Source organism: Alosa alosa, chromosome 3 (genome assembly GCF_017589495.1).
Source record: "Alosa alosa isolate M-15738 ecotype Scorff River chromosome 3, AALO_Geno_1.1, whole genome shotgun sequence".
NCBI classification, from domain to species: domain Eukaryota; kingdom Metazoa; phylum Chordata; class Actinopteri; order Clupeiformes; family Clupeidae; genus Alosa; species Alosa alosa.
The window spans coordinates 21559873-21576550 of NC_063191.1; the positions used below are offsets into that span (position 1 = coordinate 21559873).

At 44.7% G+C, this 16678-nt stretch overlaps 1 protein-coding gene across 1 annotated transcript; it reads left to right on the forward strand.

Moving 5' to 3' along the window:
• The first annotated feature begins 1143 nt into the window (after positions 1-1143).
• igfbp2b (insulin-like growth factor binding protein 2b) lies at positions 1144-13598 on the forward strand. Its single transcript, XM_048239288.1, has 4 exons — positions 1144-1574; positions 10044-10186; positions 11946-12098; positions 13137-13598. The coding sequence occupies exons 1-4, from the start codon at positions 1214-1216 to the stop codon at positions 13305-13307; spliced, it is 828 nt and encodes a 275-aa protein (XP_048095245.1). The 5' UTR covers positions 1144-1213; the 3' UTR covers positions 13308-13598.
• Positions 13599-16678: the final 3080 nt, after the last annotated feature.

Here is a 16678-nt window from a genome sequence, read left to right on the forward strand (position 1 = left end):
GCCTCTGTATTCAAACTCTGTCTATGAGCCGCATTTATAAAATAGCATGCTGTTGCTTTTTATAAATGACATGAGGTTCTGTATAAACAGGCCAGCTACTGCTGAACTCCTAGCTCACAACAGGCTTTTCAAGCATCCCCCACTCTCCTGCATAGCCACTGCACCGGGACAGGCGGCTGGCCATATACACATAAATGCCATAAAATCAGAAAGCACCCACAAAACAAAATAATCCTCATTTATATCTGCCTGGCACTGCAGGCTAGCGTTTCACAGTGAGCGGCTATTTATGCACTCTTAAATCAACAACGGTTAGTCTCGGAGGCAACCATGAGAGACAGCCACATTATATGGGTTAACAGAGGCTTGCTCCATGTGTATGCACGACACCTCGGCTCCCTCACTCTGTAATCAATAGGCCACATACAGCGAGGAGGCCAGATTGGGCTAAAAAGTGCAGATTTAATTAAGTGCCAATGGACATGACAGGAAAGGAGAGTGGTCATGTTAAAAATTGCAGGCCACATAATATTCCCAGGGCAAGTTCTGTTTTTCTTAACTGTTGACCTTAAAGGATATGAAAATTCTGTAAGTTTACACAGGCAATTAAATGATCTTGGCATGTGCATGAGTTAAGGATAATTATGATCCGCTAACAGTCACTACAGGCTTCATTTTTTGGTGTGGTAAGGTGTAATCAAGATGTATTTTTCTGCAACATTGCACTAAACCTTTGAGATATTGGGAGTGATATGAAATAATATTTTAAATGATGTTGACATGTGTTTTCCTAATAGTTTACACATAGTTGAACACAATCTGTGGAGAGGGGGTGAGAAAGAAAGAAAGAAAGAAAGAAAGAAAGAAAGAAAGAAAGAGTGGGAGAGAAAAGAGCCAACACACGCATAGTGTAATTGTGAATAAATCAATATTCAGAGCAAAAACTGCTGTAGCTACTAAATGCAGGACTCACATTATATATTTTATGTCAGGCTATGCTTCATGTATGGAGCTAGAATATAATAGACAGCAGCTCACAAACATGTTTGTGTCCTAGCTTTTTGGCAAGCTTTTTGACGTGATGTCAGAGGAACTTGACAGTTAATAGGACCCTGCAGAGATCCCAGTCGGACCTTACCTGGTCGCTGACAGTTGCACTTTCCAACCTGAAGTTGGTGTTCTAAAACGCAATATCCAACTACAGAAAGACACCATGGTGTCGTATTTTCATTGCCATTTGTTGCTAGCATCATTCGTGCTACCATGCACCTTATTAGGGGAGGTGATATTTCGCTGCCCGAGCTGCACCGCGGAGAGGCAAGCCGCATGCCCAAAACTCACGGCCACTTGTGTAGAGATTGTGAGAGAACCCGGCTGTGGCTGCTGTCCGGTATGTGCCCGGCAGCTGGGAGAATTATGCGGCGTGTACACGCCAAGATGCGCCAGCGGTTTGAGATGTTACCCGACTCCGGATTCCGACATGCCCCTGGATCAGCTGGTAAAGGGATTGGGACAATGTGGGCATAAAGTGGACGTTGAGCCTACTGTCAGTCTTGAGAACCGAGAACAAAGTGGTAAGTTGTCCACTGCAAATGTACAGATAAACACCTTGAAATACCGAAATGCGTGGTGTTTCCCGTTGACCCAGCAGTCTAGGAACATGGTCTGCCATTTTTTCCATTATTAAGTCTAAAAAGAACACTTGCATAATGTAATCACGGTCTGCTGTGTGATTGCTCTGACAGCATCAAGTATCGTGTTTATTTTCATTCAGGTCTTTGTTTTAAACATTTAATTAAACCGATTTAAAATGAAATTCCCTCTCTTTAGCCCATACGTTTTTTTTTATTCTGTGAATACGCTTCGGGTGTTCACAAGTCAAGTGTAAATAGAAATAATGCAATATTCGTCATGATTAAAAAACGAATCTGTGACTAACTTACCCCACGGCCAGCTTCGCACAGAGTGTATTTTAGAATACCCTACTTTTGAATAAACCGAGATATTGTTTTTTTACTTTCTAATTCAAACGTAAATTTGCCTTTGCAAAATCACCAGGTTAGGTAAACATTACTGACAGTGTGTCATATGCAGTTGACTAGAACTATTACTATAACTATTATACTATATAAATATTACTATAACTATTGCTCTTTTTTAATGGACTTATCAGTGGTTTGCATGCTGGTTTGCTTCCTCAAGTTCCTCAAGTTCATGTGCATCAGCTGTTCTCAGGAAATCCCTCATGCCCAACCATATTCTTTTGCATGATATGCCCAAATACAGGAAATGCATAGCAACCATAAATATCTCTTGGAAACATATTTAGTACATTTATGTTACACTATGTTGTGACGCTGCTGAAACTAGACTTGATTTAACATCAAGACACAGCCTCCTGGAGCACATGTGATAATCAACCAGTCTCCATTATTCTCCTTCCTCCATCTTGTTCCTCTGTCTCCTCTTCTCTCCACTAATCACGTTGCAAACAAATGGCCACTTGTGTTGATGGGTACCAAAGGGGAAATGGCTCATACCAATTCAACAGCATTGTGAACTTTGAGCTTTGCCTCTGATCTCTTGTGATGGAGTTCTGCCTCAGTGACCTGCTTCTATTCTGCGTTCAGGCACAATATGGTCAAGGCCAGCAGCCATGAAAGGATCCTTCATGCATTTGAACGATTGTGCATCCAGTGAGATAAATATGTCCTCTGGGTTGTGAATGGTCATTAATATTAAAAGCCATTGTTCCATATTAATTAATAGATTATTCAAACCATTTATAGAGAATGCATGAGAATGAGAAACAGGTCATTGTTGACATTTGTCCTCTTCTGTTTCTGCCATGGGACCTTAATGCCCTTTGATGCCAGCCTGGTACAAAGTACACAAAGCCTGGCATGTTCCCTTCAAACAATCCCTCATCATGTTCTTTCTATTGGCCCAAACAATATGAGGGGTTCTTAGTGACCTGAGCTAATGTTTGGCTCGAGTCTGTTACTGTGCCAGAACATGGCTCAGTCATGCAGAGCGGTCTAGTGTATTGTGTAGTAGTGGCATGACTGATGGTATTATGGGGCACTGGAGGGAGGCGTAATGGTCAAGACCTTACATGACACTTTGTTTATGACTTTGTTTGTGTCCACTGTCCAGTCATTTGTTGTGTCCGCACGTGAACTCTTTATTGCTGGGTACATCATGTCCCTCACCCTTGGTTTTATTTATAGCATGCAACCATCTCGGCTTTGTTTGAGCAATTAGGCCTTCATTAGCACTTCACCCATTTGTTGCTGTGTTGGTGCTCAGATGAAAAGCCAAATGTGTCATGGTTGTTCTCATTACAGCCTTGTTTCACTATTGCCCTCTCTCTGTCACTCGAGGTTCTTTCTCGGGGTGTGTTCAAACACGTCCTGTAACAGTAATCGCTGGGGAAGGGCTCCACCTGTGGCTGGCTCCCCGTGCGCGGTGGGGAGCCTGAGCCGAGGGTGATGGGTGCCCCAGCCGTGGCGCCAGCCCAGCGGGGACCAGGTGGAGGCTCGCCCAGGGGCTACCCTGGCATCCAGATCGTGAGCGGGCGCTCAGTGAGGCGCTGCGCTGTGCGGAGGGAATGTTTTGGAGATAAGATATGTCTCCAACACAAGCGCTCGGGGCAGCAGTCTTGGCTCATCACCCAGTGGCACGGCACACGGGGCCAGTTTTGCAATTGATAGCTGTTGCTGTTGGCATGTCTGAGGCTGCAGCCACATAGTGCATATTGCATACTCTCATATTGCTTTCCCCATCACCTTAAAAAAGGTAAATAGCAACAGATGAGGGATTTTTTTTTTATGGGTAGGGACTCATGCAAGGTTACTCTGGGCTGTTTGGTGCATAGCTTTCATAATGAGTGTGACAGTGCAGTGTTTCTGGATGACGTGGGATACTCTTCAGATTATCCATAACCATGAGTAATGATGTTGTTGATGATGGTGATGTTGTTGATGATCATGATGATGATGATGATGTGTTAACAAAATCATGCAGTCAGTTTGGCTTGCAGAAAGAGATGAGTCGATGAACTTTTGTCCTTTTCTACCTGGCTGCGCATCGCACATGTCTTGACTGCTCTAAGCTCAAGTGAACTCTTGTTATGACGTTAATGCTGCAAAGCTGTTTTTGATGAAATCTCTATGGGAACTTCTTGACTTTGACGTTTTTGTCTCTGTTTATACAATCTAACTTTTGGTCTTAGGTTTATGTGACGTTTTTGAACTCCTTTCAAACTCTCCATTTCTGTGTTTTTTTTGTAGCGTTTCACTCTTTCTCTCCCCCCAGTCATCCTCTGAATCACTGTTCATTCATTGTCTCTTTCTTACCTCCCCCATCTGTGGTCTGCTGTCTTTATCTTTCACTCTCTGTTTTTGTGTGTCATGTATACTGTGATTGGCCTTGAAGCCCCGCAGGAGGGAGAGATGTGCTGGGGCTTGCCCCATGTCTCCCCTCCCACCTCCCCGACACCCCTACAGGTGCCTAATTAGAGTAGGGGATGCCTTTGGTGGCGGCAGCGTGTCAGGACCTGCGACCCCTAAGAGAGGCTCTGCACGGGTGGCGGGACTTGACTGCCGCCCCCGCAGACATCAGGGGTGTCGACAGTGTTGGGCGCGTGGAGAGGGAAGAATTGAGCGAAACCCCCACAGGCTGGAGAGGGGGAGGATAGGAGAGGCCAGATGATAGACAGCCTGCACTCAGAAGAGCCACTAACACACTAACACACACAACCGTCTTACTTCACCATAAAGTGATGTCTATATTCACCTTTTGACCATTTCTCAGAGAACTTAATAATAATAAAAGTAGCTTGAAAAGTAAATATATGGGGAACTGAGGTATACTCTTTGTATCACTTTACTTTTTGTTTTAAACATGTACAATATCACATTAGTGTGGATTATTCCCAAGGCCTCACTGGGAGTCATCTGACATCTGACTATGACAAACGCATCTCTAATTTTCCCATGTCTAGGGCTTAGGTCATGTAGAGAGAAGTTACACTAAGCAGATAGAGGCACAAAACCAATAACACAGCAGAGCTGTGCAAGACATAACTCACCCAATTGTCTTTTGCTTCACTGCACTTGCCGGTGGCACTGATTTGAAGTGCTTTGGCTTCAAGATATGTAGTCTTACAACAGTATTTTGACAGATTCAGTTTCATTTGGCAAAATGCTCTGAATGAGAGAATAGCCCTGAACATATCTTTTGTGTTATTTGAAGCAAAGGATTTCTGTATATGGCAACCGCTGTCCAAAATAGCAACATTCTGTATGTCTTGTGTGTTTTGAGAGCATCCTGGAGGCACTGCACAATCCATCGCTAATGCCAGATTTCATGCTCCTCTCGGCAGGTAGGGCCCTGTTTCTATGGTGCCAGGAAAAGATCAACACAGCTTGACAAAGTGAAAATGGAAAGCTGACAGCATTTGGCTATAGCCGGCAGTCATCCCTCTGAAAACAAGTCCTCTGTTTTTTTTCTATATCAGGCGATGTGGAGTCAAGATCACTTTTTTTTCAAAGCTTGACCTATTTAGTTTTCATTTCTGTCATTTAGTTACAACAATGGAGAGTGGTGCTGTACAAATAACCTCTGTGTTTTAATTTCTGAGGTAACGACTTAATGATATTCATTATATTTGCTGTAATGATGTTATCGCACATACACGTTCATATGAACACCCACACACATGAGCGTGCCTGCACAGGTTCGCCTGCACAAGGCGAGAGCTTAGTCATCAGGTTGAGAATGATTTACGACTACACAGCACTACTAGTCTGTCTTTGCATTTGTAATTAGAGATAGGAGAAGGCCCAGGCAGATGTCCTGGCATGGAGGTTTTAAAAGAGAGAAGATCTCTCGCCAGGTAGTCTACCTCCCATGAGGCTGTACTCTGGAAACGCTTTGTCAGCAAGTAGGAGGTGACTTGCTTCCATGGAAGTCCCAGACTCACACAGGCAATGCCGTCCAGTGAGCCTTCATGTCTCAACATTCATTGGTCATCAGAGTCTTAGACAGGCCCAGATGTACGCAAACCATTAACAAATTCAACACAATGCTCTACCATTACATTGGATTACAGCTATTTTTTCAGTTTAGTTCCGCACCTTAGTTGATTTAGGTTTCCAACTATCAAGTTGTTGTACATTACACCCGTGTGTCATGCACCACAAGTTAAATGGAAAGCCTGTGGTAGAAATATGCTGAAATGCCTTTTATCTCAATCTGTTAATATTTTCCTGGATTCTCAACTTTGCAGCCATTTACTATGAAGTGTAGATATCAGCTGTTGTACATTTTCCCATGGCTTCCCATAACCAAACATCATTATGGGAGGCATTTGTCAACACCGGTCACATGCTCTCAAAAAACACTACGATTCCCAGACCTGAGGACAAGCAAAAGCAAAGATTATAGAACAGCTCTGCTCTAGAATCTTTGAGCAAAAGGGTTCTGTGCAGATACCCAAGAACGTTCCTCTCTAGCATGTGGCCTCAGGGCTGATGACTGTTTCATTTCTACAGTGAAAGGAAATGAAATGACTTTATGTAGTGTTATTTTGTGCCACTGTGGCACCATGGCCCTTCCAAGCTGTAACGATCGCAAAAGGGCCTGCTCTTATGTAACCGTGAAATAACCATGCCCCAGCTAGCGATTCAACTGCCTCGGCTGTCTGCGTTGCTTTGCTTTTTCATACAACTCATGACCTCTTTGCTGGCTCTCTGCTGCCTGGTACAAAAAAGTCCCATCTCATTACTTGTTATTTCTGTATGTGGAACTAGGAGGGGTTGTGCTGGCTATTTATTTAGTAGATGTTTAACCATAAGGGTAAACTGTGGACACATTTCAATCAATGCCAATGTCGTCTTGTTAGTTTTCCATTTGAGCATGATGATGGACCCAAGGGGAGGGGGGTTATGTCATCACCCCAGGGCCTGAGCAAACCAAACTCTCTTTCACAGCGCTGCATAGGCCAGCGGAGGCCATAATTCCACTTTATGTACATATATGTTTATAAACTCCAACCAGTTAACCGAAACATTCATTAACCCAAAATAGTAATTTGATTGCTTTTTGGCAGTGCAGCTTCTAAAATGTACTCATTATACTACACTGTAATTTTTTCAGCAGTTATTGAAAGCAAGATGGAGTATCTGACTTATGGGATTCAAAGGGCCTGCTGTCGTCTTGTACATCCTGGGGCCAGGAGTTAATACCTAACACATATCCAAGAGTGTTTAAAAAGAGAAAAAGAACCATGTCCGTGTCTATATCATATTTACCCATGTCAGAAAGGATCAAACTAAAATGCTTTGCAGCATGTATATTTTGTAATATATTGACAGAGTATGTGAAAATAAGAAATGATTCTGTCATTTATGACCTGAGACATACCATCTTGATAGAGCACTTTTTTGAACCCCTGCCTAAATGAAGGCTTCTGTCGGTGCATAATCTTAAGCTGGGCTTTACAGCAGCACATCAGCTCCCAGTGAGACACTGGTGGACAAGCATCAAGCGGAGGCCATAATGACCCCGATAGGAGCAAGTGTCCACACCCAGACCGCCAAGGCCCACACACTGTCAGCCCTCAGAGAGAGGGGCCGAGAGACTTGGACAAGGAGGTGTTATTGGAGCAGGCCCAGGGCCATTATGGCAACGGAAAAGGATAGCTGGGAGAGTACGTAATGGCAGGTGTCCGGATCATAGCGCAGCATGTCCGCCTAGCTGCCAACAATTTCTGAAATGAGGCAAACTATTAGAAAAGAGATGCACGCTGAGTTGTACAGTGAGAGACACTATTCTTAGGGCCTGCTTGCATGGATATTGGCTGTGAAACTGGAGAGTGTGGGATCCGTGGCCGGACAATGCTGTGGTCCAGGCAATCATCCTCCCCTCAGATCTTCCACGGGGCAGCCACCCCTGGGGCCCGTGACATCATCCGCATGTCTGTTCTGGGCGCGTGGCCTGAGGGGAGTGCTTTTCAACACTTCCTTCTCTCGCCCTCTGGTGTGCCGCTGCCGCCAACGCGCTCAACCACCCTGCCCGCCCGCCGTGCTCGCCTTCAGATGGAGCAGACGGTGAAGCGATGAGATCACAGAGAGGACTCCGTTAACAGCGCCGACCCTGCGGGGGAGGAGAGCAGGCCTCTCCCTGGGGATCAGTGACCTACTCATTGAAGTGGCATTACACAGAGTGACATACTGTACATCAGCGTTGCCCCTGGAGACATCGCGTCTTGCTGCCTTCTGCGGCCCTGGGATGAATGGGGAAGAGGGATATTTGGGGCACGCCATTATTATGTGAAGTGGAGCCTTGATTAAAGGACAGTAAATGACGGTGTTTGTGCAGAGCTTTTGTTGCCAGGGACTGATGTGATGGCACACATCTGACAGAGCAGAGCGCATGGCGCCGCAGCCAATAGGTCCGATGTCAGTGTCCTGGAGTCATCCAGAGGGAAGCGATGAGAGAATGGAACAAACACTAAGAACAGGGATGGGAGGTCAGACAGATTATACATTGTTTTTATTGTTAACCACACAAACAGGCCAATCAGGCCTTTTACTGTTGACTTGTGACTGTGGAAATACCTGTTTCACAACATAGTCCTAAATAGATGCATGCAACGATGCAGCGCTGTAAAACATTTTAGTTTGCTACTCTGTAGTGAAGAGAAACCTAGAATGGTGGACTGAAATGGACACTTTGGGGAAGTCACTGCAGCGATGTAATTTCACTGATTTCATAGATTCAACAGATTACCACCAATATTTTCAGTATTATTCTAACAGTATTCTGACAGTTGTAGTGGTTTTGTTTCTCCATCAACCACAATATCTTGCTCCATTTGTTTGTAAAGCAGAGACAGGAGTCTACTGGCACTGTGGCATAGTTCAGTCATGGACTTCCGATTAAATGCTAAACCTAGGTTGCATTCCATATTCACTTTCACTCTGACACACTGTGCGATGAGCAGTGCTCATTAGCGCAGTAGTGGGCAAAAAAGTAATTGTTAGGACTTGGGTCACAGTTGGAAACAGTTGTTGTGTTCAGGGTTCTGTTCTGAGCAGTCAGAATGCCTTACAACGTGGCAGCAGGGATCCAGAGGCTGGGGTTGAAAATGGACTCAGATGAAGTTGCATTTTCTTCTATAATGGTAGCACAGTACAATTGGAGACCCTTCCTTATGGGCCAGACCCAGACATCATAATTCTTAATCTTCAAACATGTAGTTGATGGATGGCATTTAGTGTCAGGAGTGTTATTCATTTTATCATATTGAATTTTCACAGCCCAACTTCTGTCTCTCTTAGCTATGTGTCTATCTGTGTTTTGTGAAAGTTGTGTATATATGTTTGTGTACAGTTGATAATGTGCACCGTATTTTTACATTGCTTTTTTATATTATATTTATCGTGTTTTCTTAATGTTCAATGTTGCACAGTCAGTGGAGTTGACTTAGTTGATGGAAACGAACAATTTCACTGTCAGTCATTTTGGCACACAATAAAATCATCTGATTATATCTGATGGCAAAGATTATAGAAGGAAATTAACCTTCATTGGGTTTCAATGATCAAAGGTATATCTCCCAAGTCAGTGAATTAAATACATGAGTACCCTATAGGCTATAAATAGCAACAATTATCCTGACATGCGATCATGTTTCAAAGATTTAGCAACTATTTTAATCTAACACAGAGGATTGCCTGCATTTACCTTAAAGTGCTTGCCAGAGATAAAAGGTAGCTCTCGTTTTACTGGCTGTTCTGTCTCATTCAGTAGCTGTGATTAAGGGCTGCTTATTAGCTTGTCCACGTTGGTCTCTGATGGTCTGCCAAAGCCCTGATGCTACTTGTGCTATATCAGCCAAATGGGTCCCATTCTTAGTCTGCTATTTTACCTCGACAAATCAGTGGGTGAACCTTAGGAAATGGCCATGACCTATATAGTATTGCAATACTGATTTGGAATAATGTGAGACTTTGTGTGTTTTTTGTGTAAACCAGGAGAAGTCTCTGGAACCAAAGTCCCCCCTCAGAGAAAGCAAACATGCATACTCAACGTCGCTGTGCACAGGCACAATCAAAACATAAAGAAGACCATGAGGACCAACTGGCTGGAGGAGACGCGTCCCGCACACCCTTGGCCCGTGAGTGTGTTTCTCCCCAGCCCTCGGGGCAGCGAGCAGGCTACAGGCCTCCAGTTAACCCCTTGGGTCCTATCCTAAGTGGACACAAGCTTCATGCAAACAAACTGTGGCAAGCTAAAGGTCTACGCTGACCTGAGCTGGCACTGAATTTAGTACGGCAGTGCCCTCTTCTGGTTATCACACACACACACACACACACACACACACACACACACACACACACACACATACTGACATATACACATTTATAGAAAAGACAGATACATACATACATATAAAGATAAAGCTAGTGTGCCACAGTGATGGAATGATTTATTTCATGGTATATCGGTGAATACTTTTGCAATACATAATTATAATAACGTGTCATCATAAATAAAACTTTTTATCATGTCATCTATTTTTTAAACCTCATTTTGTCACAAATTGAGGTTGAAAGAGGATCCAAAGGGAACATCTCCATCTTCAATGTTGTTCTGTAAAAAATTAGTTATTTTTATGGTATTCTAACTAGTAAATCACTCCTTCAATATCCAACTGTAAAATATCCTTTTTTCATTTTAGAGTATCTTTTTTGTATCACTGCCATCAATTACATTTAATAATTCATAGGGAGGAGCTGTTAACAGGAATGTGAAGCAGTTAAGTGTGCCATTTACAGGAAAGAGGAAAAGAATAACCAGCGACACATTTGGACATTCCTTACGCTCAGAATAAATCCATTGTTATTTAGTTTGCCTATTGTGTAAATCTAAAGTAAGGCTATTTTCTGTGAAAGTATGTTCATGTCCTCACCAACGCATCAGTGTCAATAAATACTCCTGAATAATTCTTATCAGTTAAAATGACTATCTGTCCAAAGCCTTTTTAAGACTAGGTTGTTTGTTGAAACGTGACACATTGTGTGTGCTTCTCATTTGTTAACCAAATAATCTGTGGAGAAAGCAGTGCATTACAGTTGACCACAGTTTGTCCATGTGACTGGGAACTCCAGCTTCAGTCTTTACAAATTAGCGTGCCCTCTATAGCCATTAACAGAAGCCATAAGTGTTTTGACCTGAAAAACAATGATATACATACCCAGATTTTCCCCCTCATTTAACTCTCTCTATAGCAGCTATTAAACAAGAAATAGTAGAAAAAAGACAATCGATGAGACCATTAGTGAACAACAGCAGAGACAACAATGGTATGAGTGTGGAGTGGTAAGGGGCAGAGCTGGACAGGCCTCCTCTCTTGTGTCCATGGGGCTGAGGGCTGAGTGGAGGTGGTGGTGGTGGTGGTGGTGGTGGAGGGGGGAGGGATGTCCTCACGTGCTGTTCTGGCGTCCCCCATGCGCCTGAGAGATTCCTTTTGGGAGCAACACATGACGTTAGGTCTGGGGACCTCGGGGCAGCGCAGCGCAGGCTAGCACAGCCCAGCATGGTCCAGGGTAGTGTTTGCGTAGCGTAGCGTAGCGCCCATGGCTCTGCGAGGGGGCCACTTGTCATTCACATGATATGGATAAGATCCCTGGCAGCCCGGCGCTGCAGCATGCCCTCTCATCTCGGGCCAAGCGGAGCGCAGCCCATCGCCGGCCAGGCCCTTTGATGCAGCTGCGTGTCCCCCATCGGCCGAGGGGAGAAGGGCGTTGAGGGCAGGAGCCAGGGCTTGGCATCCAGTTAAAAGAATGCGCAGGAGGACTGGCAGAGCAGGGCCAGAGAGATGAATATCGACAAACGATTCATGACCCCAGCGCTTATTGTTGCCTTTCTTGCAGGACCAGAGCCATAGCCGATGTCAGCAGGAGCTGAACAAGGTTCTGGAGGAAATCTCCAAGATGACCTTCATTAACAATAAGGGCTCGCTGGAGAACCTTTACGAGCTGAAATTCCCCAACTGTGACAAGGAGGGCCTGTACAATATGAAGCAGGTGAGCCTATATGCACACAGTCAGAACAGAGCCCTCTGTACACTACAAGGATTCTGTCAAATTTCAGAGTTTCTGAAACATGTCACTTACAAAACAACAAAATAAGCCATGAATGATCACATCACTAAATCAACAGGGGATATATGAGCAAGAGGACAGCTACCTGTGTCCAGTGCATCTTCTCCCAAACCTTAGTTTATAAGGAAGCAAAACCAAAACAGTGAAATGTTTCAGTGGAGCTTAGAGAAAAACGAAAAGAAAAAAAACACCACTACTTCCTCTCATGAATGGACATTTGGTCAACACAGACGTGACAGAGTCTGAGACAGGAGGTACAATGCCGTAAAAATATTTACTATCGGGCTGTAATCAGTCTGTAAGAGGAAAGTTGCTGCTTTTTTGGCACAGAAAGTTGAAACAATGGCCCACAATGAGACAGTTTAAGTTTCCTACACTTGCGTGTCCTTGATGCAAGACCCAATTATTTTTAGCACAGGTCAAAACAATGATATGACATATCTGTATCCTGAAAGCACACCAAGTAGTCCACGTTTGGAGGTAAAAGAAGGACAGAGACCCCTGGGAGAAGTGGGCGGGATGCATTGTTTTAATGTGAAAGCTCTGTTCCCAGGGCTTAAAACACTGTACCTCACTGCTCCTGATTGTTTCGTAATCATCTTGTTCCTCTTGCAATTACAGTAACTGTCAGTTTTTGTTCTTTCTCACTGAAGGAAAAAATTGAAAGTCTGTTTTTTTTTTTTTGCCTATTTTGGGTCCCCACATAAGCTGTGTCCAGTTCAATTATGACCTCATTTTGGGAGCGCTCGGTGGGGGTTGCCGAGGCATGCTGTGACAAGTGGGCCACGGATGGTTGTTGTTGGAGTGCCGCTCCACCCGCTCCTCTCCCACCCATGACTGTACCAAGTGCCTCATTAACCCCTCAGAATCCTTGTTCCCACCACCTCACCGCCTCGCATAACAAACCCACCCTCCACCCCAACCCCCCCACCCCCTCCGCCTCCTCTCCTTGTGTTTCAGTGTCACATGTCCACCCACGGGCAGAGGGGCGAGTGCTGGTGCGTGGACCCTATCACGGGCGTCCAGCTCCCGTCGTCGCTCAAAGTGAGGGGGGACCCCAGCTGCAGCCAATACCTCAGCGGCCAGGAGACCAAGCCCCCCACCATCAGCGCCACTACCGCGCAGAAATAAATGTGCTCTCACAAAACCCTCCAGCCAAAACTGGAAGGGGACAGAGTCATAAGTGATTGAGTTTTAAGCATGTAAAAAATGTATGTGGTCACTGTGTTTGTGAATGTGTGTGTGTGTGTGTGTGTGTGTGTGTGTGTGTGTGTGCGTGCGTGCATGCGTATGTGGGTGTGTGTGCATGTGGGTGTGTGGGGATGTGTGAGCATGCTCTTTGTCAGTTCTATACTGTATGTGTGCACATGTGGACTGTGTGTGTATGTCTGTGTGTGCCTCTGAGTGTATTTGTGTGCGTGTGTGACTGTGCGTGTGTGTGTGTTTGTGTGTGTGTTAGTGTGCGTGCATGAGGCCGTATGTGTGCGTGTGTGGTGTGCGTCTGTGTGGTCTGTGTGTGTGTTTGCGTGTGTGTGCGTGCGATTGTATGTGTGCATGAGGCCGTATGTGTGCGTGTGTGGTGTGCGTCTGTGCGCTCCGTTTGCGTGTGTGTGTTCATGTAAATGTTAAGTTCTGTAGTTAATCTTCAGTGACAGGGAGCGAGTGGAAAGTGTGACTTACCACGACACATGACAGCAAGGACGAGACAAGGAGAGCCATAGCTCTTTCCCTGATTTAAATTCAGATTTCGACTAGCTAAATTTAATATGGAGCGACTGGCGTAGTCTCCTCCTATTCATAGGTTAAGTGGCCCGTGCGACATGGGGGGCTGAGAGAATGTTGTTTTAATCTTGTGGCCGTTCCTGCATCTGGCTCAGTAGTATAGGTATTTTGGGCAGGCAGCACGGGGAGCACAGCTGCTGGCTCTCAGGCCAAGTTCCAGTCCTATTTATTCAAGCTTTCTTTTTTGGAGGCTCGGCAAATGTGTGCTTTGAACTTGTGAATTCTGTACAGCCTCTTTTAATACATTGATAGATGAATAAAATGGAAATAAATAAATAATAAAAATAGAGATTGTTTCCCCAACTGCAGAAATAGCTTATTTTTGGGGTCTTCTTTTTTTTCCTTGAATGAGCTATCCATCTCTATCTCTCCCAGGCGTTTCAAGAATACCTCTGTTTTCTTAAAGCTCCCATTGCCATGGATCTCAGCATGCATTCCCTCTCGATCCCCTCCTCCCCTGTCTCTCTCCTCCCCTTCTTTCTCTCCCTCCCTCTCTTTCTCTCCCTCCCTCCTTCCCTCCCTCTCTCTCCTTCCCCCTGTGATAGCAGTGTGAGCACTGTGTCCTTGCTTCATCACACAGCATTCATACTGTAGGTTTGAAGTGCTAGACGGAACGGAAGCTGATAGAAAGAGAGAGAAGGGAAGAGTGAGTGAGAGAGAGGACACGCTAAGGGCACTGGTGGTAGCTGGAAGGTTGTCTGTTCTCTCTCATTCGATCGGGCTCTCCGTCCATCCAGAGCCATGTGTTTGTTGAGCCCAGAAGCCTGTGGTTTTGGGTACTGCGGAGCAAGGGGGTTGAGTGTTCATTGGTTACTAATGAAGTGCTGACAGAGGGCAAGGTAGGACACAGGGCTGGCACTGACAAATGTGATATTAAGTGGGTTAAGTGCCTATAAATAAACACAGGTTTGCAAATGTATGTCTACAGTGCCTCTGGGTTGCACCTAGCCTCTGTGGATCTCCCTAAAGGGAGTGAAGGATCTGCTGGAGGTGGGGGTGGGGGTGGGGGGGGTGGGCATGATTGCAGCTCTATGGAAGGATGCCAAGCGGTTCACAGGTTGAATGAGTTTGCTGAAGGTGCTCTGTCAGCAGATTTTATCCACCTGGTGTGATCGCAGGATCTTTTGACAGATCTGTGCAGCTCTGTGCACAGTCTTTCTGACGCCTATAGTTAAACACATATGTGAATATGCCAGCAATGGACACAAGACCTTTTGCAAAGAGTCACTGATCAAAGGTACTTGGATACCAGTTGACAATGACTTATTTTATGTGGATACAATACCTAATACAGATACAGCTGCAAGTGGCAATAATTGGGGTCCAGTCTGGTCCTGTTATATGACCCCTATATCTTTGTACAACCTCTCCCTGACAGTATCATTCATTATATGATACAATGAGTTTGGCCTAGTTTAAAAACAATGGAAAAGTCAAACTTTGTAGTTTCTGTGCATATTTACTTGCCATAGGGGTCTGAGGAAGGTGGGAATGTTGATACAGAGTAATTGTGTGTTCTTTTGTATGTATGTGTGTGTGTGTCTGTGTGTGTGTGTGTGTGTGTGTCTGTGTGTGTGTGTGTCTGTGTGTGTGTGTGTGTGTGTGTGTGTGTGTGTGTGTGTAGGACTAACTATGTCTTTGAGTATTTGAATGCATATTATTTGAGGCCTTTCAGTATGTGTTATCTGAGTGTGTTGCATAGCCTGTATGAATGTGTGTGTGTCTGTGTGAAAGAGAGGGAGAGGGAGAGCAGGAGTGTGGGCTGTGCAGGAGATGCAGCTCCAGTTCCTGGAGCCTGGGAGACGGAAAGGATGAGTGTTTACCATCTGCTGTAGTGTAAAACTGTCAAAGCCCGTCTCTGTGTTTGGAGAGTGTCACACAAGTGACCAGGGGAATTTCTTAAGCAAATCAGAACGTCTTGTGCCCTGCCAACTAGTCATGTGCCCCATCCAGCCAGCCCTCACCCCCATTTTCATGTGTGTGTGTGTGTGTGTTATCACAGGGCACCACCACACAAACACACACCTTCAGTTATATGTGCCCTGTGCCTTTTATCTCCATTGAAACAACCACAAACAGCTTGTACCTTGTTACAAAAAGTGGGACATCGTAAATACATGGGGACACAAAAAGTTATTTGGTATTTTAACGTCTGTGATAAACTTCAGCACAATTAAATATATATTACCCCTCAGATCTGTGCCTCATTTGTTTTTACACATCCGTCCGACTTACGGCGTGACTATGGAAAAGGCCCACCTTCAGTCCAGCTCTCGTTGATGTTCAAGAGCACCAAAGCCATTGGCTCAGCTGGACACTTCAGAGCCAATGGGTATTTTTCATTCTCTGCACTAAATTCACATCATTCTAACTTCAGACTTTCATTGCCCATGAACAAGGCCCACCCTTAAAGGGTGGGGGGGGGGGGAATGGAGACTGGCTAGTGTAGCCAAGGTCAGTATATCTCTTGTAAACCCATCACTTTAGGTTTTGATATAGTTTCCTCATGTAGACAACATTTTTCACATAAAATGATAGAAGTTATGAGAAGAACTTGTTCTTTGAAGAATATGAAGATGAGCTGTATTTTTGTTGTGAGTAGATGTAGCCATCCATAGTTGTAGTCCTAATTATGTAATAAAAGGGGCATGAATGCTTTGAAGTCCTAAGTGTAGTTGTCAGCTTCTTTGAAGAGAATAGTAATTGTCATGTTCACTACC

Coding starts and splice junctions, on each gene's coding strand:
- igfbp2b (XM_048239288.1), top strand. CDS start 1,214: ATGGTGTCGTATTTTCATTGCCATTTGTTGCTAGCATCATTCGTGCTA. Junction 1,575..10,043: donor TGAGAACCGAGAACAAAGTG/GTAAGTTGTCCA, acceptor TGTGTAAACCAG/GAGAAGTCTCTGGAACCAAA. Junction 10,187..11,945: donor GTCCCGCACACCCTTGGCCC/GTGAGTGTGTTT, acceptor CCTTTCTTGCAG/GACCAGAGCCATAGCCGATG.